The 24567-nt window shown below is 36.6% G+C and overlaps 2 protein-coding genes across 3 annotated transcripts; one reads left to right on the top strand and one right to left on the bottom strand.

The window, feature by feature from the left end:
- Window positions 1-404: 404 nt before the first annotated feature.
- On the top strand, window positions 405-17402 carry LOC139971077 (uncharacterized). The gene is made up of 6 exons (XM_071977253.1): window positions 405-908; window positions 7247-7277; window positions 8018-8161; window positions 10807-10933; window positions 12425-12543; window positions 12758-17402. The coding sequence occupies exons 1-6, from the start codon at window positions 861-863 to the stop codon at window positions 12829-12831; spliced, it is 543 nt and encodes a 180-aa protein (XP_071833354.1). The 5' UTR covers window positions 405-860; the 3' UTR covers window positions 12832-17402.
- On the bottom strand, window positions 16972-24420 carry LOC139971078 (calmodulin). Of its 2 annotated transcripts, none has more exons than XM_071977255.1 (6): window positions 24241-24409; window positions 22303-22333; window positions 21137-21280; window positions 20017-20143; window positions 19214-19329; window positions 16972-17792 (listed from the first exon to the last, which is right to left on the bottom strand). In XM_071977255.1, exons 1-6 carry the CDS (start codon window positions 24241-24243, stop codon window positions 17764-17766), a joined length of 450 nt encoding a protein of 149 aa, XP_071833356.1. In that variant the 5' UTR covers window positions 24244-24409; the 3' UTR covers window positions 16972-17763. The 2 variants fall into 2 exon arrangements, with proteins under 2 accessions (XP_071833356.1, XP_071833357.1); XM_071977256.1 differs by lacking the exon at window positions 16972-17792 and adding an exon at window positions 18227-18295 and having other exon boundaries at window positions 24241-24420.
- Between the last annotated feature and the right edge of the window lie 147 nt (window positions 24421-24567).

The following is a 24567-nucleotide window of genomic DNA, read 5'->3' as shown; positions in this document are numbered from 1 at the left end:
TCGTTCGTTCGTTCGTTCGTTCGTTCGTTCGTTCGTTCGTTCGTTCGTTCGTTCGTTCGTTCGTTCGTTCGTTCGTTCGTTCGTTCGTTCGTTCGTTCGTTCGTTCGTTCGTTCGTTCGTTCGTTCGTTCGTTCGTTCGTTCGTTCGTTCGTTCGTTCGTTCGTTCGGTTCGTTCGTTCGTTCGTTCTTCGTGCGGGCGTTTTTCGTTCGTTCATTCGTTCGCTCGTCATTCATCCATCCATACATCCATTCATTCATTCATGTTATTCATTCTTTCCTTTTTTCTCATTTTTCTATCTATTTATCGTTCTCAAGTCATCTACCCGCATTTTTCATACTTGATCAGTAATATTTGGATTCAACATGCGGGTATGCGATGAAGATAACCTTATTTCACACAGTAATGTATAGTAGCACATCCAACCGTAAGCCGTATTCTGGATACTTCTACAGGAATGTATAGGCTAATACACAGTTAAAAAAAATTTGAGATTGTTTAAAAGTGTTGCAAAATGCGAATAGATTTGCAGGCAAATTCTATAGACTATAAAGCAATTTACAGTTAGCAGATGTGACTGCATGGTAATTATAAACAGCTAGATCAGTCAGCGGCTCTGCACGTTATCAAAACTTAATGGGGCAGGTCAGCAAAAAGCTGATATTATCCTACAGCACAGCTTGCCAGAAATAGTCAACGCTGCAGCTGGTTGAATATATATATATATATATATATATATATATATATATATATATATATATATCCAGATACAAAACGAATCACTCATTTAAGAGACATTTTTCGATTTGTGTAATTTGCATATGAATCGAAAGTGACCTTGAAAGTCATCACCGGCCGATCCATGGAAGGAGTAGGCGTAAACCGAGAAAAACCAAAATCCCGGAACATGGTGAGTGATTTCAAAGACATTATTAATCAATACATCTATAAAGCTTGTTATAAATATGCCGATATGAATATGAAAACTACGATTTTTTTTCTTCAAATTGACACATATTTTATGATTCTCTCTAGCTACCGTACTGTTATAGATTATTTATAGTTTAACTTGTGATGTTAAGTATATCGACTGTAGGTTTAAAGGTGGTGCTTAACAGGTTAATAATAATAAAAATAAATCGAAAAATGATTCATTAATAGGCCTATATCTGAATGCTCTTATTTGTAAAGGTTTGTAGGCCTAAGTCTTGAAAGAAACATCTCGTATGATTAGTCAAGCCAAACTCTTCGCGCTCAATAACTTTGCATTTTATAAACCAGAATGCAAAATGCATTGATGTTTCGATGACTTCACTGCACTAGACTTCTGCTTGTAAATAATATAAATGACCCGAACCACTATTTTGATGTACAATTATACCGTATAGCATGAAAAACATCGGTCAGTGTACTGTACGTGGCAATACTCACCTGCAGCACAAAACAAAACACAAAACAATGAATACGCTTCCTCTACTCAATGTGGTACCGTACTCCTACACACCAAATATGAGCTTGATCCAAGCTTCACTTCTTGAGATATCGTATTTACAAAGCAAGGCGTCACACAAACACACACAAACACACGCACGCATATATATATATATATATATATATATATATATATATATATATATATATATATATATATATATATATATATATATATATATATGTATATATATATATATATATATATATATATATATATATATATATATATATATATATATATATATATATATATATATATAACATAGCTATCATTTCGAGGACGTCAGTCACTGTCAGGCAGGGAAGCCCAATTTGAGGACCCCTCGATTTGATGTGTGGCATACGTGTGTGCGCATATGTGTATCATATATACACAGTGTTCGTATACACCCATGCACATGGGAACTACAGCAATGGAGGGTTACTGTTTATTTTCTTGGTTTTTGTAATATTTAGGAAATCCATTATTGATTTCCTCTGGGACAAGTAGGTGTGCAACGGCTATGCAAAAAGTGGTTTATTCAGCTTACCCTGGCCTTAGATAATACACACAGTTTTATATATATATATATATATATATATATATATATATATATATATATATATATATATATATATATATATATATATATATATATATATATATATATATATATATATATATATACATAGAGGCTATAGAAACGTTTTTAACAATGATACGTTGAACTTCACACATTTAAATGCGTCTGATTGTACTTTTTTATGCCGCAGCCAATGACAACCTTTCAGGCTTCTAGTTAGACTCCTAGAATAACCCCCTCTCCCTCTCCCACCCTTCCCCCCCCCCATTGTATGAACCACTGTCAATGACAAGAGATGTAAGAGACTGACTTCGGTCAGCTTGCGGCTCTGATAAGCCATTGAGGCTTATTCGCGAGTTCCTGCTTGCAGTAGGATCTAATATACATACACATACATACACACATACACGCTTACATACACCCATATGTCTCTAGTTTCTTATAACCTGTCTCGATAGGCTACTACGGTGAGTGCCTAACAGTATAACATCAACACCTTGAAGTTTCCTCCATTCGAAAAAATCAAACAATGAAAGCTGAAAATAAAAGGCCTATACAACAACAACATGACTGTCAAATTCTGAAGTGGGACATTTTGCTGTAGACTAGTTACAATATATGCTGGCCTAGGCATCATGCAGTGCACACTTCTGTACGAGTACTCCCTTACAAAGCGTCAATGGAAATGTTATGGGCTATGTCGAAACCAATGTAAAGTACAATGAGTGCCTAAAGAGAAAGTGCAGGAATAAAAATACCACGATTTAACTGAGGCCCTTAAATGATGTAGAAAATATTACGTATAGACATAGGGGTAGAAGGCGGGGGGGGGGGCTGCAGCCCACGACCAAATATGTTTGTGAAAATTCGGGCAATATGCTGAGAATTTTTCGGGCACCTACTGAAAGAAAAAATAAATTGCAATGTGTTTTTCAATGGTGCAACTTTTATGATTATTATCATTATTATTGTAACGACTTCCCCAAAAATGATAACCAATATGGAAGGGTAATAACACGGCATATGATTGTATGTAATTGGCATGCGATGTAATAACCGATGCATGCCTATATGATACGTACATTAACATGTTGAACGCGCGAGGAGCGCGCGAAAGTTTTGGTTATATTTTTCGGGCAAGTCGTTACAGCCCCCCCCCCCCCCCAATAAATTTGGGCTCCTACGTATATGCGTATAGATCTCAATGACACAAGAACATGCCCCTAAAAGACCTAGTACTTGCTCACAACGTTTATGAGCCCCTGTCGTAAGTAAACCATTAACAGTTACCCAATGCAATTTATTCAAAGTTGAACAAACTGTTCCTTTTCCCCGACCACTATAAGTAAGTCGGCCCAACCCCACCCAGTTTCGGCCCCTTACCTATTACATTATGTAAATAACATTTTGTGATAAAAAGAATGATTCAAAAATAAGTGATATTCTTAGAAACAATTCAACTACAACATGGCCTACCATTGTGCTTATTGTCATATATGTGTCAACAACACGTAACGTTATATTTGAGCGCACACGTAATATTATGATAGCTTTATAGTAAAACTTTCGCAATCTCTACATAGGGCACAATAACGTTACAAGCGGTTGCATTTAAACAACACACTTCGTGTTCATTGAGCACTATAGATGCAAGAATGTTTGCAGACACTGGTAAAATCATAGGAAATTTTGAAACGCATCATGCATTGACTGCATTCAGCATGAAAATCTTTTGTAATGGAAGTGTTGTTAATTTCAGGCGCGTAGCGAGGAATTTGCCAAGGGAGGGGCGAACCTGTAGGCAAATTATCCGAGCCGTAGATTCAGCATTGGAAACTATCTAAGCGTAGCGCCACCATAAGTTGGCGCGAAGTGTACAAGAAAGGTTTGGCCGAAAATGCCTCCCAGATCGCTGGAAATGGCACTTCCCAGGCCTTGCAAGTTGCATCTAAGCATTTTCTAGCTTGAAATTACAAGCGATATCATAAAAACGTACCAAAAATATATGCTCAAGGGGGGGGGGGGGGGGGAGCTGCCCCTTCGCCCCACCTCCCTTGGCTACGCGCCTGGTTAATTCTGTAATTTGCGGTTGATTGTTATGATTGTTATGTTTTTAAACAAATTCAATCATCTGTAGAAAGGATTGGACAAAAGTATTGGTTCCTTTGAAAAGTTGTGGGGGTTTTTTTAAGGAAAGAAAGGAAGATATTCATTCCAACAAGTTTTTGTTATGCTTTGCTTAGTTGCTTAGTTGTGAGTGTGTGTTCTTGGGGTTTGTTTACTCAAAACAAAATGTGACGCAAGTAATTTGAAAGTTTTGCGTCCCTGGCTTAAAGATTGTGCCCAGACGCAGAATCCTGCGTTCGTATTATAACAATGCAATGAAGTATGTTCATTATATTATTTTTTACCCCGCCAAAAACGCGGATAATGTTGTGGGGTAAAATATCACCTCTCCCCTCCCCTCCCTCCCCTTCCCCCAACTTTTCAAAGTTGGAAAGCATCCTTCAGGATAAGAAATTCAGGATAAGAAATTTATTTGCACTTATTGATGTTCCCTTTTGAGTTCACAATTGAAACATTGTAACTATCAGATAGGCTACCTGTCTTTATAAAAACAGTTTAAGAATATTGTTGTTACAAGATTCTGCTGCTGTACCACGTATAAGCCTACTTCTCACAGTTAAATCACCTCATTGCACCTTGTAATTATTGAAATTAGGAAGCAAAACAGTATACCTATCTCTTTCTTTATCGTGTTGATACTGTGGCAACTGTTGTTACATAAAAACATTGGCGGGACATAGCTGGCCCCTTTGGCTGCCCCCCTCCACATGAAACACAATCCTGTCTGCAAAAAGGCCTCCTAATGGAAATTAAAATGTTCTATATACATCACCCCACCCCTCAAATTTCTACCACCTTAATTTAATCTGATAAAGTTATGTTGTAAATTCAGGTAGTTTATAAATGGATGGATGGATGGATGGATGGATTGATGGATGGGTGGATGGATGGATTGATGGATGGATGGATGGATGGATGGATGGATGGATGGATGGATGGATGGATGGATGGATGGATGGATGGATGGATGGATGGATGGATGGATGGATGGATGGATGGATGGATGGATGGATGGATGGATGGATGGATGGATGGATGGATGGATGGATGGATGGATGGATGGATGGATGGATGGATGGATGGATGGATGGATGGATGGATGGATGGATGGATGGATGGATGGATGGATGGATGGATGGATGGATGGATGGATGGATGGATGGATGGATGGATGGATGGATGGATGGATGGATGGATGGATGGATGGATGGATGGATGGATGGATGGATGGATGGATGGATGGATAAAATCATTTACCTGATAAAAAGTATTATTTTGCTATCCACCAGTATATTTGTATATTTTAATACTATTTCATGTCTAAATGATAACACTACATAGTCTCTTTCAAACCCGTTAGCATCTGTTTTTGCACATACCATGTAATCGTTCTAAAGTTATGTCTTTGTATAATCCATGAATGAAATAAAAGATAAAATATATTACATAAAGTGTAATTCGTTTCTGTGACTGTGGCATATAACCTTGGAGCTCGTTTATAGCTCCATAATATAAATTATTAAAAGTGCAACCCACGTTACCATATATATTTTATCACAACGCTCAATGAAGGTGGTTATAGCAGCATATATAACAGAGTATAGACTTCTCTTGTTATTCCCGTATAGCTGCTCATACCAGTATACACACCACATGTGTTTGAGCTTATATTCATCTTCAGATATACATTTTATTGCAACGCGAAATAAACAAACCGGTTGGTGATAATTATGTAGCCTTCTCTTGTTATTCGCGTGTAGCTAATTTTACCTACCATCATGCAACATCAAGGGTTCCATAAGAAGCATTCAATCGACCGGACTAACAGAGAGAAATATACCTGAATATATTACTTTGTTGAGTCTTTCCGCGTTCCATACGCATGCGTTTGATTCCACTTTCGGAATTTCTCTGTATACTATACTTTAATACTACGACTCTAACACTATGCCAATATTCAAATCATAGAAAGTTTGCCCCGTTAAATAAACGAATTGAGAAAACTTGGGACATTTAAAGACATGTTGTTGGATTTTGTGGGGCCACAGAAGTTTCAAAACAAGTTCATTTCCTTTATTTCTCTCACAACCAGACTGAGGACTCATCGAACTTCTTCTATCCTGCTTTATTTTTAGTTTGTATGTGTTCACTTAGTTTGTATGTGTTAACTTAGTTTGCATGTGGACATCTAGTGTGTATTGTTTATCTAGTTTTTATATGTCCATTTAATCTGTACGGTCTTTGTTAAGTGAATTTGTATGTGTTAAGCTTAGTTTCTATATATGATGGCATATCTTTCATGTTGAATTTCATTACCATAGCAATATACTCACATATAAGTTTTCATTGGTTAGGAGTGTTAGCTCAGTGGTTAACTCAGGTGCCTTTCAATCATAAGGTCCCGATGGAGAGTCACTCCAAGATTATATGTCGTCCTGCAGGTACAGGAGTTGTTGACAATTGACAATTCATAATCATGGACGTTAAATATAAATCTAAGAGACTGACTTAAGTCAGCTTGCGGATTGGATAAGCCAATGATGGCTTCTTCGCGAGTTCCTGCTTGCAGGAGGATCTAAAATACATACATACATACATACATACATACATACATACATACATACATACATACATACATATATACATACATTGGTTGAGTTGACAGGCTTGAATCAAGGCCAAGGCCTTCTCGCGCGACTTCAACATATAGTTAACCCCCGGGATCACTGATCAGTCCCCATACCTACCAATGTTGTTGACCCGAGTACATGACTTAGACTCGAGTCAGACGCGACACCCATGTGTATTTTACTTGTCGCTTGATTTGAATTGCAGAAAGAGGACTTGTGAGTTGAGTTGGCAATAGCATGAAGTGTCATAACTTGATCTGGTGATAAAGCCAAATGACTTGTGACTTGACTTGAGTGAAAATGGACTTGTGACTTGACTTGACAAATACATGACTTGGCATGGTCTAAATGTATTTTTCTTTAAGCTAAAAAAAAAACATACACACAGTATTTGTTAAAGGAATTTCATTTTCTTGTTTTTAATTGAATTTCAGATTGCGGAATTGACGACAGAACAAATATCTGGTTAGTTTAAATATTTTTATTTTTTCAACTTTCATGTTGATTGTAATTTTAGAACCTTTACTGGTAACTGGATGTATATTTATAAAATAAATTATCAATTAATTTACCAATAAATACACAAAACAAAGAATATATGTGGTATGTAACCATGCAGGGTTCGTTTAAAAAAGACTCATATCGATTTATTTTATTTTATAATGTACATATATTTCTTAATTTGTCAACGAAAGGGAAATTTTTCAAATAAATTAAAAGGGGACTTTTCCATTACGTGGAAAAAAAGAGTACTTTTAATACAAAGTAAGTATCCTCCTGATTTATTAAAAGGCACTTTGAGATTTTCCACAAAACGGGGGAAGCATGCCCCTGCATGGAGCCCCACCCACCCCCACCACCACCAACCCCCCCCCCCCTCCGGATCCACTTACCCTTATAGCCTTAAACGTCAGCATTTCTTTCAAGACACATGCATCGGTGTCATGTTGTTATATATATATATATATATATATATATAAATATATAAATATATATATATTGAATATATATATATATGTATGTATATATATATATATCTATATATATATAAATATATTGAATATATATATATATATATATATATATATACTTGATAATTTCAATTGCGGTTTCTGTATTTGTTTTGTTCGTGGTGCAGTGATTAATTCAAAAAATCCCTTTTTTTCGTTGAATGGTAGAAATTCTATACAATTTTTCCAAAACAGAATTTCGAGAAGCATTTGAAACATTTGACAGAGATAAAGACGGGGTGATATCTGTAGATGAACTAAGAAGAATCTTTAAGATGATCGGATTAGATTTACCTGAGAAAGATATACAAGAAATGTTTAATGACGCCGACGAAGACGGTAAGAAAATTTTAAAAATCACATCAAAATAGCTGAGTCAGGAGAACGAGAAGCAGTGTTTAATTGGGTGTGACTAATGAAGTCATTATGAGGGAGTAGTTGCTTCAAGGGCCATGTATATCGCTGACTGCATGCAGTATAACGGTGCTGCACACTTGAATGCAGAAACAGTGCTTTCTAGCTGGATAACATATATAACAAGCTTTATCCATCCCCTTTCTCTCTCTCTCTTTATTAAATCCATTCTTCGCCACCCCTTATACTTAACCCCACTTCTGTGTTCGAACCATTCTCTCGAAAATTTTCTACCCTGCATATACCATAACCCTGCATATATCTTATACTTTGCATATACCATAACCCTGAATAAATATAAACATAAAAAGTAGACCAAAAATGTGATGGCGCTACATCACTTCTCAACAGGCCAAGAGTGTCATTATTTGAATTGACGTCTCTTTGGGAGCCATTATCATAATCAAAGCACAAACGTCGTATAAGTTTGATGTAAAGGGATCTAACGTTGCTTTAATCGCCCCAAATTTCACCTCATGTAATTCTGTTCATAAACCTTAACCATCCAAGTCACAAACATGGAAACCCTGTATGCGTGGTCACGTTTTAGAAAAAGGTTTAATCCTTCCCATGCACCGCCCTACTTCCGCGCATATTTCTTGAAAGAAAAATAACTCCGATGGATTGATACAAACTCTGTGTCACCTTCATACCTGCGCTTATCATACGGTTAATTTGAAGGCTTTGTAATAATGGCAAACGAACTGTGAATTTCTCAAAATAAGAGACTTTGCGTTGTAAAATCATTTCTTAGTTAATTAACCGTATAGATCAGGAAATAATATATTGCATACATTTGTATACTTGAACTTTATAAAACTATAAAAATTAACAGGCAAATTTGTAACTATTCAAAAAGTACAGCAAAAGCAAAAGCGTCCCGTCTGTACTGTGGACTCCGACCTGCATAGTTATATTATTGACGTATATAGCTTGGTAATTAATTACTCCGAATCCTTTGATTTATGAAAATTAAAATGTACATATTGATTACTTTTGGTTAACAAATAATAAAACTTTACACAGGAAGCCGTCAACTAAGTATAGCGTTAATATAATGAAGGCAATTTGTTCCCATTGGCAAACTTTGTAAACTAGAATTTTGTTGTGTGCATCTCATATAAGGAAGAGAAAAGCGTAAACAATGCAAATACATATCCCTATGGGATTTAGGTTGCATCTTGTGCCGGGTTGTTTAAAGGGTGTGAAGACTCGCGCACAAACAAACGTCTCATGCCGGTAATCTGACCTAGTTTCGAATGAGGTGTAACAGAAGTATTATACACCACCATCGATCTTATACACAGCCATGCTACCGTCGGTAATTAAACACTAGTGTACAGTCAATATATAAAGCTACGGTCAATACCCACAACACAGTGTATATAGCAGCGATGGACATCTCAGGTCTAGATAAAAGATAACAAGGTCACGTTTCATTACTGTCTGCATTTTGTAGCGACAAGAAGAAAACTTCACTTGTAAGCAACGGAAAGTTAACTTTTCAGAGCGTTGCACGCAGTTTGGGGCGAGTCTTCAATGCCTTTAACTAAAATGTTCAAAGTGTCAAATTATCTAATTTTGCAATGCTCGTTTTTTGGTTGTAATATCAGTCTATATACGGTACTGTATAAGTTCACCATTCAAAGCAATCGTACAGGTGACATAGACAAACACCTTTTATTCTTATTATATAGATTCAAGCTATTAACACTGCTCATAATACTGTCAGTATATATGTGTTTTGAATTAGTGTCACATGACATTCAGTGTAACTACAGAGGTTGATGTTGTTACACAGCCTTTAGAAAACTCCTTTAATAAGTTAGTTATGATGATATTTCCATGACTGTTTTGCTACCCACAATTTGAAGGTAACATTTTGTTTCCACATTTGAACTTTTCTAATTTAAGTTATAATGTTTCAATGTAATCCTTCATAGTGCGATTTTTGAATGTGAACAAAAGTATCAAATTATACTTTCATGTACATCCCCCCCCCCTTTCACCTCCTTTTTTTGAACGGGCGAGCACAGTTAACCTATAGTCCGCTGTTTTGCAGATTTCAGTGAAGAATCCCCCATGCAGGAGAATCAGTAAACCGATCCTCTGTTTTCTACTGGGAATACCCTCGAAGCAAATTCATTAATTTAACCCAGACTCGAAGTTGGCTTCGAAATCAAACATGCTAGCGTGTTGCCATAGATAGCTCAATGTGGAGCGGGTACATAACATCGGTGTAATTGTCAGGAAAAGTAAACTACAATTGCTCAACCATCTTTAGAATTAAGTCTCTCAGATTTGTTAAGGTGATTGGGCACTTTGAGGGTTTCTTTAAATAAATTAAGTATAAATAATAAAAATAATAACAACAACAACAACAATAAAAATGATAATAATAAAAGAAACAATTACGGTTCATGAGCTTCATTAAATCTATTGAATATTAGGGATGGAAAATTTCCCACCAGATAATTGAAAGCAAAACAAATCTTGATAAGTTGCAATTTTGAAATATTTTCAGCTTATTGTTTTACTTTTTTCCTTTTTCTGTTGATTTATTTTACCAGGCAATGGAACTCTCGATTTTCAAGAATTTATGGCAATGGTTACAAAGAAAATGACAAATACAGACGTACGGGAAGACATTAAAGAGGCATTTAAGGTTTTCGATACCAAAGGTGTCGGCTCTCTCACGTACGTACATCTTGATGATTGTGTGGCAGCTGTAGTCACTATGCTTACGACATTAAATGATTTTAAACAGAGACCATATTACTGTCTGCTTTATTGATACTAAGTCAGATTGGAAAAAAGTTTGCAAAAGTCAATACTATTTTTTATATATATATTTTTTATATAGAAAACATCCACAGTTTAGCCCACACATCCCACATAGGCCCTATAACGGTTGTTCCTCGTGTCCTTCTACACATGGATTATGTGTATGAACTACCTTCATCTTTCAAAGTACAAATACTTCTCAACCCATCGATTTTGTAAAGATGTTGCATAACAAACCTTGCTACTATTATGCCGGATTTATTTTCTACACATGAAGTGTCGTTATCAGCTCAGTAGCAGCTTGCATAATTGAGTTGTGTGCCTTTTTTTCTTATTATTTTTATTTTTGTCATCAATGTATGTCTTTTATCCAGAGCTAATCACAAACGCTGTTTTTATTATTATTTATCATCATCATCACCATCATCATCATCATTATCATCATCATCATCTTCATCATCATCATTATCATCATCATCATCATCATCATCATCATCATCATCATCATCATCATCATCATCATCATCATCATCATCATCATCATCATCATCATCATCATCATCATCATCATCATCATCATCATCATCATCATCATCATCATCATCATCATCATCATCATCATCATCATCATCATCATCATCATCATCATCATCATCATCATCATCATCATCATCATCATCATCATAGTTGACTAAAGCTTAACTGAGGTAGTAGACTTTTAGATATAGAAAAAATCTTCCCGTAATTTCGAAACCTGTTTATTTCATTTCATTTTTGCGTGGCATCAATTTACATCCGTATGCAATAGTGTCATGCACAAGGTGCTATCATTATCATGGGGATACATAAATCATAGCAAAGTATCTAGTACACAACTTAACCACAGAACGAGGAAAGATGTTGTGATCATTATTACACGGGGACATTTACAATACTCAACGTTTTTTGTAATATTTTTCAAGCATTGTCCCTGTATACTTTTATCATACACATATAATATGTGAGATAATGTTGTGACGAGGTCATCACATCTCATTGTTTTAACCTGCATGTTCCCTCTCTATTATACACTTAATCATCGTTCATGGCTAACCACCATTCATGTTGTGTACCTTTAATCATATAACAATTGAGTGATGTTACCACACGGTGATTACAATGCACTATTACGTATACCTTATGTATGATCCTTCCCTATCGTAGAGTTACATTATATTTGACATGACTAACCACCATTCATGTTGTGTACCTTTAATCATATTACAATTGAGTGATCTTACCACACGGTGATTACAATTCCTATTAACACTTTTGCGTATACCATATGTATGATCCTAATTCCCTATCGTAGAATTACATTAAATTTGACATGACTAACCACCCTTCACGTACGTTTTGTCACAGAACAATTGAACTACGAGAGATAATGTTGTCACACGGTGATTACACCATGTCTCCGGGAGAGATCAACGAAATGCTATCTCATGCTGATATTGACGGGGATGGATCCATTAAATACGAAGGTATAATTGTTTAAAAAAAGTATTAATTAACCTTCATAACAAACCCACGAAAAGTCTGCCTCGACAGAGAAACGCATTATACTTTCCTATATTACAAAGCCCCCCTCCCCCCTCTGTCTCCGGAACATCAACTCAACATCATCTCTCCCCACCCCCACCCCTCTCTCTCTCCACTTGATGCAGTAACTGCATTAATTATGATTTTCTTCCACAGAATTTGTAGAGACATTGACCAGTACAGATAAGAAGAATCGCACTGCAAAAATGGAAAGTGATGACGAACAATGATAAGCCAGTTCATGATTCCAAGCTGAGCATGCGCAAGGTGACATATAGTGATTGTACCCAGCAGCAAATCCGAATATACATTGGCCCTGACCACAAACTTGGAGTACATTATAGTTTTGCCATGGTTGACTAACTCTCTCTCATTCAGTGGTAGAGAGAGAGTCGGGCCAGGTCCAGTGGCGATTATGTCACCAGTTCCCTTTTCTAGGGTTCTCTTCAGGTCCCGTTCAATTTCCTTTTCTAGGTCTTCGGTCTTCCTTGTGTATATTATTAGAACGAGAATACATTATGCTCTATCCCATATATTGCCCGGACCCCTTTATTGACTCCGGCCACGGGTGACGCAACCCTTCCCCCCCCCCCCCTACTCAGCCTGATTGATCCCTCTTTGTCATGGCTACTCCAAACTCATGAAATAGAGCAGTAAATGATGTCCCAGTCATATATTTTGTAGCATTTACGTCATTTATGTCTGATCATTACATCATTTGGTTAATATGAAATATATAAAAGTAAGTTACACACAACCTAATGAATAATACAGCTCTAAAGTGTTCTGAGTGACTTTAACTCTGATATTTGGTTATTCGACGTTATGATTCTCTCTTCAAAAGTTTGCAACTTCCTATCAAGTTTTGCAATTGTTTTTTTACATATGAGTTTGATGATATCACGCTTACAGTATCATTATCTTCCATTAAACAGCTTTTTCTGCTGATGTTGATCAAATTGTTGATGATTACTCGAAACTTAAAAATCTCGTATCAATGTAGGTTTATTAGCTTGAATAGAGTCCAGTTTTCTTTCCAAAATATGAATTATTAGTCAAGGTCTTTAAAATTTGTCTAATACGGTTTTATACTTGTGATAATTTCAGTATAATAATGAAAAACTGTTTGTCTACAGGTTCCAGCGATTTAATTGACCGTCGAGTGGGATTCATTCATTTTGATTAAATAATGTTGAAGGGTATCTTGGCCAGATCAATGACATTATAGTACTTTGTTTATCTACTGATTATTATTATTATTTACTTACTATTATTATTATTATTAATATTTTTTTTAATAGAAATTTTCAGTTCGTTTGGTAAGATTACCAACGAAATGGAAAAACAAAGTTGCGTTAATTATACTTTACTGGAACCACCAGATAAATAGTGGCGAAGTCAACGCAAAACACATTTTTTTTTTGAGAAGCCCATCTCAATGTACGCAACACTGTTTGCAATGATTTCATACCTGATTTTTTTTCGTATCAATTCGACATGACTCCGGAACCTGGAGTTATGAAAAGGGGCTTCTTGGAAAAGATCACTGATTCAAGTCTCCATATACTATGCACAGTGGCGGAGCTATGGGTAATGGTCAGGAGGGGGGGGGGGCCAAGAATGGTCTGTAGGGGCTCTTTCGACACTATCTAAGCGGAGCGCCACCACAGGCTGGCGCGGAGCGTACAAAAAAAATTTTTGAGTAAAGATACTCCCTAGATCGCTGGAAATGACCCTTTCCGGGCCTTGCTAATTTGCAGATAAACGAAAAATAAATAGGTGTCGTCGCCATTTTGTCAGAAAATTACACCAACAAAATGTGACAAATGTCAATAGGTAGATGAGAGCGCAATAAAAAAGTCAGTAAACGCGAATAAGTAAAAAGTAGTCAAAAGCTGAAAAGGGCGCCAGCAGTCCATTTGAGTCCGTCAGGGGTGGGGGGGGGCATCCGCCCCCTGACTGTATGGACACTCCGCCACTGACTATGCACGATTATCAGCTGATAATTCAATATAACGTTACCGCAAGGCTTCTTTCAACTGACAAGATAGGGCGACATTGTCTTCTCTTTACGGTTGCAATAATAAAGGTTCTAAAGAATGTAAGCATGAGTGTATAATATATATATATATGGTTCGAATCAATAAGAAAATCTGTGACAAATGTATCATAACTAGGTTTTAATTCAGTAATTAATTAATTGTTCCATAATATGTGAATTTTTCATAGTTTGTAAGTGATCTTAACTATCAAGTCATTGATACACATATACAGGAAACGGACAAATCAAATATGTTAAGTCCTTGTCATAAAGGTTTTTTATACCTGAATCAACCAAGAGGACCACTACATAATTAATTCGTTTGTCTGATGTGAGGATGTGCTCAAGTTATATATCTTAATTGTAAGTCAATTGCGGTAGCGCATAAATTAATGACTCTTCAATAATTTTCATGAACAGTGATATGAATGTGTACTTGTAAATGCAATATTTAAGCCAGATGAGTCTAGGAGGGGGGGGGGGGGGGGGTTCAGTGATCGCAAGTCTTTGGATAAACTATGTTTAATTGCACAGACACGATGCTAGACGTAGGAGCAGAGGCAAGTTGGGAAGATATGTGTTTTGTCCTCTCTTGGTTTCAACTAACGCACGGAGTGCTAGATCTTTCAGCTATTTGCATATTCAGCTATTTGCATATTCAGCTATTTGCATAAGATTACTGGCATGAAAACAAGTGCCAGTCAATAACTATGTTACAGTTTTCTTTCATATCAATTAATTCACATTCCGTCGATTTGTATTTCTCGAAATATCGATACAAAGTGCTAAACGGCTTATGCTTAAATTTCGTTAATTTTTTTGGTTAATATTTCAATAAAAGTAAACTGACATAAAATGTTTGAGAAACACTTGTCGAACTTTGCGGATACGAAGTCAAAGTTTGGTTATACAAAGTCAAAATTTATGAAACAAGTCCAGATTTTTCTTTAAATTGTCGTAGAATTCGAGTCAAAATAGAAATTGAAAAAATTATCGCAGAACAAATAGATTTTAAAATTAACGCAGAAATTCGGAATGAAAAGTAGCCAAGGCAGCGGGCTGGAGAAAATAATCGAAACGTCGAGAATAACATTGAAATTGTTTCTATATCATCTGGGCCACCGCAGCATCTACATAGCTAAAAAAATATCTGAAGATCGCATGATCATCCAATTTTAAAAAATTATTGAGCATTTGGCCTTTAAAAAAGGGAAATTGAACACAATTGAAAGAGATATTAAAGTTTTGACACATGTTGAATTTCTATTAAATTTAGTTATTATTGATTAATGTGTATCCAACAGTTAAAGTCATCTTTCCCAAGTCGGCGACAAAGTTGGGATGGGAAGGATTGTCGATTCTAGACATAACAGCACCCTGGTTAGAAAAGTCTGAGGTTGCCAGTTCGAGCACAAGAATCGGACCTTTTGAGTAGTCACAAAACATTGCAGTGTGTCCGAGATCATGCAAATTCCCAAAATCTGAGGGTCCTTGAACATTTCGTTTCTCTAGAGGTCCATGGCTGGAAAAGGCTAAGAACCCAAGGGTTCAATTATAGTTCCTGAACATTCGTAACTGTTTTATTTGCCTGTAACATGTTTCTCATTGATCCATTCATTCTACCGCCTCCATCCAGGGAGTTGTTTCATAACAACTCCCTTTTCCATCACGTTTTACACTAGCGCCACCACTTAAAGGTTGGCACTATCACAGCCACATATAAAGTCTTTAGTTGACTTGGCTCACATCTCGGACGTCATTGTCCTCTTAATTTACTGTTATAACTTGGCTAAATGTTTCTGTAGGAACTAAAGATTATCCAAAGATAGCTGTGTTGGTGATGAGCTTATCGCAGGGAAGTTTATCTTGGACGGATTGCATCGCATGCATATGGGGATTGAATCATCCAATCGAGAGAACTATGACCAGCTTTTTCTTGTTCATTTGCAAATTAGATGTCGACGTCTCTAGAAATCGATTAGCAGACTTTATTTGCATGAGAAATGCCAACGACACTGCACATGTTAATAATTCCGATGGAAATGTTTCTCATATTGGGCGATCAGGTTTGCAATTCCTGCTGGTTTGCATATTTTCTTCCTTGAAAATTATCTTTTGTCCAATGCTTAATATTTCTCACAAATCTACCATGACTGCACGATGTTCTCAAGCAAAGATGCACATGTACTCATTGATTGTACTGGGAGTCACTTGGCATCGCCTGTCCACTGCCCCATCCCCAACCCCCCCTCCCCAAATCAACTACCACACTGTATTTTTTTTAATTGACTCAGAAAAGAAACAAGAATCACAAGCATACAACACAAGATTTTTTTCACCATTATTTTTTATTTCTACTGTGTAATTACATACAATCTTTTACATGTATTACACAAAAGATAATCATCTCACATGTATATCAAAGTAATAAAATTCAACTATTTAACAGGTAACATAATGGAATACAGTTCACTTGTTCAAAGGGGAAAAAGTAAAATTGGAAAATTCAACGGAATGACTTAAGTTTCCTACACTGATATCTTCCTCCTCCTTGGTAATGAAATGATTTCTCCACTGGCTCCAAGAAACTTCTAACAAACTATTGGTCCAGTAGACTTGGGTATAACTGCTGCAACTGTTCATTTATTCTCTTCTCGGTTTGGTCCAACCAGTCAAAGATGCATCTAATACTGTATACAGCTTGGATAGGGTCCGTGATTAACTGCAGATGAGCTTCCATTGTAGGATCAGACTGGCATTCCCATCCCCTCCCTCCCCCCTCCCCCGGTCTTCCTGAGTGGCTAGCAAATTACCCTCATGATTAGAATGTGGAAGTTGGGTGCAAAGAAAATGAAAATGGTCGTGCAAGAACAACTTGATCCAGGAGAAACGTTGTTATCGACAGATCTGTGCAGTTCAGTAACATGACATGAAACCATCTGAGGTACCATTGAGTGTAAATGGCATCAGCAACCACAGTAGTAGTAGTAGTGGTACAGAGTCAGGGGTTAAAATGTGGATAACCCAATGCTATGTTGTGATTAGTGTTAGTTCAGGAAAATCCTCCTGTTTAAGTGAATTGTTTTCATATAATTGCAGCATCTCAACAGTCTATATCCATCTACTTGGATGTCATCATGGTCACAAACTCTGTGTGAAAAACACCAAATAAATGAGTTAATCAATAATGGTCCTACAAAATATCTAAATGACTCCAAAACCCAAGTGTCCTGCAAATGGAAAGGGGGGTTAACAAAATGCAATTAGAAACAATAAGTTACCATTACCACAATGTACACCAATGACTGGAAGATGATGATACAAGACTCCACCATCCTCCTCTTCAGTAAAAAAAAAAAAAATGAGGTGGAGTAGGAAACACATTCATCCCAGATATTATTAACTTGTGAGTGTGAAGGAAATATGGAGAATAGGATGGGGTGACAAATACGTGTGTTATGAGGTTAGGACATCAAACTATAGAGGATGTGTTAAGAAACTTCCCAAATATGAAAAGACACCCTTATTGTGACGTATTAATTCCATGACAATTTGCCAACTCAAGAGAGGGTGGGGATATTTGGGGTGGGGGGGGGGGGGTTAGTGGGACTGGTGCCTTGCCTTTTATTGGTTGGTCATCATATTTACAAACTCTGCAGAGAAAGATACAAAAGAGGGTAGTAATACTTTTAATTCTAGAATATGTAAGTTTTGAAAGCCTACAACAATCCCACCTAAAGCCCTCAATAATGTAAGCCAATTTTCCTTGCATGTGAAACAAATTCCCGATACCCTGGGGGAAGGATGACTGGGTTATATGGGGGAAACAGTACAAGCAATTTGAATTTTGAAAGGAAATTTTTTAAATGGACCTGACCTTTCCTCCGCCACAAACTTACACTTTCATTAAACAATGCTTTCAATCATGCGTCACATGTACAAAGTTTTCACTGCTAGATGATAAAAAATTCCATCCGGGCAAATTGTCTTTTTCTTAATTTTGAACTTTTATTTCTTGAACATTCAAAACAGCTTTTTAAGTTTGGTTGGCAAAGTTTTTCCAAACTTAATGGGTATTACTCATTCACCATTATTATTATCATAATTATTCAAAATAAGATTGGAACTGACTAACACTTAGAGAACATACTGTTTGCTCCAGATGAAGGCTAGTGAGTTTGTGTGTTTTAGATCGGTGACTTGGTTTTAGATCACCCCATTTCATACTAGTGTGTTAAAGCACACTGGACAATATCAATATCTTCTTCCAAATTAAATTTACCTTGGCAAGCTCATGGCATAAATTTTTATGAAATTTTAGTTTTGCACGGCATCTAAATATTTATTCAAACACAACTTATCTAAGCTGCTTCATCGTTAGGAATTTATGTCGACTACTTAAATCCTTTGGGGCTTTTGCTGGATGAGAATCTTGTCAACCCATTTTCTCTGATTGCAAACTAAGCATAGGTGGCAAATGACATGCAGTGTGCTGTTCCCTAACTTACAACTCTGAATTGAAAGTCGATTATCACCTTCTCACTGAAGCCTCTATACCACACTCATCTTACCTTCATAGTTAACTTGACCATCACCATCAATATCTGCCTCCCTAATCATTTCATCCACCTCCTCGTCTGTCAATTTCTCACCCAGATTTGTCATGACATGGCGAAGTTCTGCAGCACTGAATGAATGATAATAATCAAGGAAGAGACGATTTAGTATGATAAAAGAATCTGTATTGACTCAGTCACAACAAACTTCATTATGATATCAGTATGATATATTGTGCAGATATTCATGATCTGGCAGTATTATAAATCTCTGGTTAGGCAACTTTTTTTCCGGTACCTAGCTACCTTCAAACAAATACAGACTTTGAATATTATTGACGTACCCAGACCTAGCTGCAAAAAACTAACCACCATTATTAGTGCACCTGTCATGAGAGACAACTTTGGTTACAATATTATTCCAGTTGGACTGAGGAAAGTTTTCCAGCAGTCCTTTAATGTATCAGCTATGTGTTACAAAGAGTGAATATTTCCAAGAGAGTACTTTTCATGGCGGTCCCTATTGAGAGTGTAGCTATCAATTTCACCCTTGTGAAAGGTAACACATTGCCCAGCACACCCACACACAGCCATTCACAAACAGGCAAATAGCCTAAACCTTAAAGTTAGGGAATGAGTCATGATGGAGAGGGAGTGCCAGCACCAACTTTACAGATAGCGCATTCCACAGTACACACACTAGTAACCCTTGACTTTTCATAGGTCTTTGTTTGAGTTTCACACAAAGGACATATATACACACCCTTGTCAAAAAACTGGTGACGTATATTGTAAAAGGTCATGTCACATTAAATTACCTGATGAAACCATTGCCATCTTTGTCAAAGACTCTGAAGGCTTCACGAATTTCTTCTTCACTGTCTGTTTCTTTCATCTTCCTTGCCATCATTGTGAGGAATTCTGGGAAATCAATTGTACCATTTCCTACGAAAGAAAAGATACCAGGTGTGACATCCCAAAGGCTGCAATTATAAGTTCACATCAATCACGATGACAATACAACAGTTCCTAACCATTACCTGATAGAAACAGGATTGTCATACCATTCAACTAAGTACAAGTGCTTTAATGGGTGACATGAAAGTACAGTTTGTGAAAACTATGTTTTCTTGAAAAGGAAGTCAGAAGAGAAGTTAACCAACCATTACTACGGTAGTTACCAAATTAACACAGGCTTACAGACCTTGGAACTCCGACATTAGTTAGTATTTATTTGACCAATCATTTCTCTTGGAGTTTCAACACAATTTCAAAGAAATTGGCACCTCCTCATATCAAATGACTTTGACTACCACAGACTACCCCGCCAGAATGTACTGTTCTTATGTCTGAGTTAAACCAAGACCTGGAATTTTTCACTAAATGTTGACCCTTACTCCCTAAATTTGCAAAACTTATGATTACTCAGTCAATTATTTGTGATAATAAATCTAAATCAGATGCGCCACAAACCTTTCATGGCCTTACATAACATGTTTACAATTTATTACAAATTCACCAAGAGCAAATGTAAAATTATAACAATTTCTAAAACAATGCATTAACATTATAAATCGAACATGTGGAACGCAGGAGCCAAGGCCACCATTTATTTAGCCAAACCCTACAGTACAACAGGTCTACCTTACAATGTGAACTTAGGTTTGTGCATTATTTTCAGTATTTGATGCATAACAAACACCAACAATAGAACAAAATTCAAAGCTATTACACATAAAATGTTAATGCTGAAGATTTCCATTAAGACTTGTGGAAAAGCATATAAATGAAAGGAACAATATAGATTATTATATGTCACATCAAACATCAACTGAAAACTAGTACATAATTCCCTGTCACATCCCTCCATTACAGGTATCACCTTAACAATGGGATAATCAAGCTATTAAGTATGAACAGTTAACATGTTGACATTACCATCAGCATCAACTTCATTAATCATGTCTTGAAGTTCTGCTTCTGTGGGGTTCTGGCCCAGGGACCTCATTACAGTTCCCAACTCCTTGGTAGTGATGGTACCGTCACCATCTTTGTCAAAGAGAGAGAAAGCCTCTTTGAACTCTGTAAAGAACAAGAAAATAATAATTGATAAGCGAACAGTTTCTGCATTCAGAAACAATAGAAACTATGCAAACCCACCCAAAATGCTTCCTAGGTTGAAAAGAGGAGTTTGTATTCATTGTTCCTCCAATTTTGGAAGTTCTCACTTTGTGTATCTGCATACTCAAAATACATGATGTACATCTCACTATATGCAAAGACATGTAGTAAACTATAAATGAATGCATAAACTTTTCCTTTTTTGTCATTAAAAAGGATCTGCTCTAGTAGTGCCTTTGTGAGATGTGAGAATGGGGGGGGGGGGGGGGACACTGTGGTAAAAAAAATTGATAATACTGTAGTACACAATATGCTGTGCTCGAAAAACCCTCAACCACTCCATCCCAAAGTCTACTAGAGTTCATGGACAAAATATTCATTCAGAGAACCGAATCATGCCAAGCTATGTTGGATTGATTGTGAAGAACACAGCATATTGCATGTGACTAGGGACAAATTCAATCATATCACATGAAGCCAGAAATTTTCTACTTTGAGTTTGGAATTTTGACCAGTGGCGTAGGAAGGTACTTTTGAGTGGGGGGGGGGCTGAAGACTGATGGCCGGCCTGGGGGAGGGGTCTAAGGGGAGGGGGTGCATTTCCAGGTGGCCTCAGATGCAATTTGGTGCAATATAGCACACTTCAACCCACCCACTCCATTTTGTATATAATTTTGCATTTTCACCTGGCCTTAGATGCAATTTGGTGCTCCAAATGAGATTTTTTTTTTCTCATTTGGAAATGAAAAAGGGGTTTTCTGACTTGCGAAGCAGGGGACGGAATGATACTTCCGCCCCTCCATATTTTTCACTGGGGGGCTGGCGCCCCCCCGGTTCCTACGCCCTTGATTTTGACAACCATATTGCAAACCCAGAAAAGTACATTATATAGGCCTACAGTATATATGCCAAAATAAATTGCAAAATTAATTCCCAATCTTCAATGAAATTCAGTGATCATGCAGGACATAAAAAGAACTTACCAGCAATTTGTTCTTCAGTCAGTTGATCTGCCTGCAACGTAATAAGAAGGAGAAAAATGTTATTCAAGCAAACACCAAAGAAAAGATAAATGGAATCGGGGGTTCAAATTTAATGGTGCTCTGATCGTCTGAGACAACCAAAAATCACATTGGACAACCTAAAACCTTGCTTAGTTGTCCAACGGACGAGTGCTTATTTGCCATAAGTGTTTAACACTGCGGACAAAACTGGAAAAATTCCTATTCTTTAAAATAAAAATCTGTCTTTGAATAGGCTTAAGCCTCACCTACAAGGCTAAATTGATACATTTTAGTACTACTTATGAACGGCTCTCTCGCAAGGCACGCCATATTTATAATCCATTCATTTGGATAACCAAGAACTCCTTCGGACAAGCAGATATGAAGGCAAAGTCGTCCGAAGGACGATCTTAAAATTTTCTTAAAAATGAGCCCTGTAATGCCAAACCCGGCTGGCATTGAACCCTATCCATGTGAGTAATATCACTTTTCCATAGAAAGCTGAATCTCAGATGGTTTATGCAACTTTTCTGTCTTTCAAGACCATCTAATTATATCTGTGCAATCAGTTTGGATGTTCCAGTAGCTTGGAAGGACACAAAAGTTAATTTGCTATTGACTTCATGGGTTTTTTTTATGCAAGTTTCTACAAACAACACTTTAATCTGTTCACATTTGACTAAGAACTAACATTTATACCATTTTAAACAATACAAACATAAATAAGGACTCAATCAAATATGTAGAAAAGTGAAAGATTCAATAACCAGTTTTTCAGTAATTGATTCAGATGCAGCAAAAATTAGTCAATGTCCATTAGCTTTTAAGGTCAGACACTGATGATACCCAAAAAAATTCTACCAATGAAACATAACGGTGAAAGTTTGAAGTGATTCACAAAGAAATCAACAAGAATTCTACAAATAAAGTCACAAACAGGTTTTACTGTAATTATTTTGGAATTATTTACTGGAATTATTTATAATTCAAACTGGAATTATTTTTGTACCAAAGGAGAAACAAATGAATCCGGAGAAAGTTGCCAGCAATGAAACTCACATCTAGCACTCTAAACTATGTCAAACACTGCCTTAAATGACTGGCTCACTAATGCATACTGAGAGTGATTACCAAATATGATACATTACATGAATGGCTGCAAGATGAAAACTGCATTAACTTATCCTAGATTTAACAAACATACCTGTCTAAATCTATACAGAAATTTTCTCTAGATTCAGATGGTTGTGTAAAAAATAGAGGTCTAGTTAATCCATGCAGGATTTCCAAATTCCCAAAGAACATTCTACCAAATCATAAAACATTTAGGCTATGTTCAGTGATGTCACAAAGTGAATTTGCAAATTCACACAAACTTTCTTTAAAAGCAGATTAATTCACTAAATTAAGAAAATTTGGGCAATAGGTTTCGCAAATTGTGATTTTCTCTATGAGGTAATAAGACAGAGCAACTTTGCAAAACTGTGGGTAGATCTTGGGATATTAACATCTGAGTGTTAGTTTAACACTTTTACTTAGCACAAGTTGTGCAGAAACTTTGCAACAGTGTATCTTTAGCTTTACCAATATCATTTGGAAATATCCTACTTTCCTAGCTTACCTTCAATAGCCTAAAGTTAGGCCCTATGCCTTGTGTTACTGCTACATGATTTCTTCTTCTAGCTGTCAGTGCTACACAAGTCAATGAAGTCTTAAACTTAGTCTTTACTCCAGTCTTAAGCCTAGCCTACAAAAGTACAAGTACATTTGCTTCGATAGGTCTAACGTTATGCCTAGCGTTATAATCTGTCTTGACAGTTATAACATTAACGATAACAGAGAAGTCTTTCATGATGAAGTTTAAGCTGCCTGATTGATGATTATTAATTCTTAAATGTTTAAAACAAAAAAGATTACCATTTCTTCAGTATTTCAGGTATGTTGTGTTATCTGGTACGTTCCAATCCGAGCAGTTATTGCCAACAATCGCTTTCAACACGACAATTAATGACTTCAAAGAGGGAGGTGTGGACTGTGGGACTAGTCGTTAACAATACACACAACTCATAGAGCTACATGCAAACAGGCGGTTGCGAGCGGCGGTTATAGAATCAACCAACCATTCAGTCCATGCCGATAAGGCGCAACGGACGCATGCGACATATGCAGCATTAACTTGTTAGCTTCTCTGTTGGCTTCTCTGATACAGTACATATCAATGAGCTGTGTGTCACAATGAATAAT

Source organism: Apostichopus japonicus, chromosome 8 (assembly GCF_037975245.1).
Source record: "Apostichopus japonicus isolate 1M-3 chromosome 8, ASM3797524v1, whole genome shotgun sequence".
NCBI lineage: Eukaryota > Metazoa > Echinodermata > Holothuroidea > Aspidochirotida > Stichopodidae > Apostichopus > Apostichopus japonicus.
Note: the sequence above shows the minus strand (reverse complement) of the source record. Positions and strands in the feature narration are given on the sequence as shown.

Bases quoted from the DNA above. Each gene is read 5' to 3' on its own strand.
- LOC139971077 (XM_071977253.1), top strand. From the start codon at position 861: ATGGAAGGAGTAGGCGTAAACCGAGAAAAACCAAAATCCCGGAACATG. The intron at 7,278-8,017 runs GTTAGTTTAAAT...TTTCCAAAACAG, and splicing joins GACGACAGAACAAATATCTG to AATTTCGAGAAGCATTTGAA. The intron at 8,162-10,806 runs GTAAGAAAATTT...TTATTTTACCAG, and splicing joins TAATGACGCCGACGAAGACG to GCAATGGAACTCTCGATTTT.
- LOC139971078 (XM_071977256.1), bottom strand. The intron at 21,281-22,302 runs GTAAGTTCTTTT...TGTTCTTTACAG, and splicing joins GACTGAAGAACAAATTGCTG to AGTTCAAAGAGGCTTTCTCT. The intron at 19,330-20,016 runs GTAATTTAATGT...TCATTCATTCAG, and splicing joins GATGGCAATGGTTTCATCAG to TGCTGCAGAACTTCGCCATG.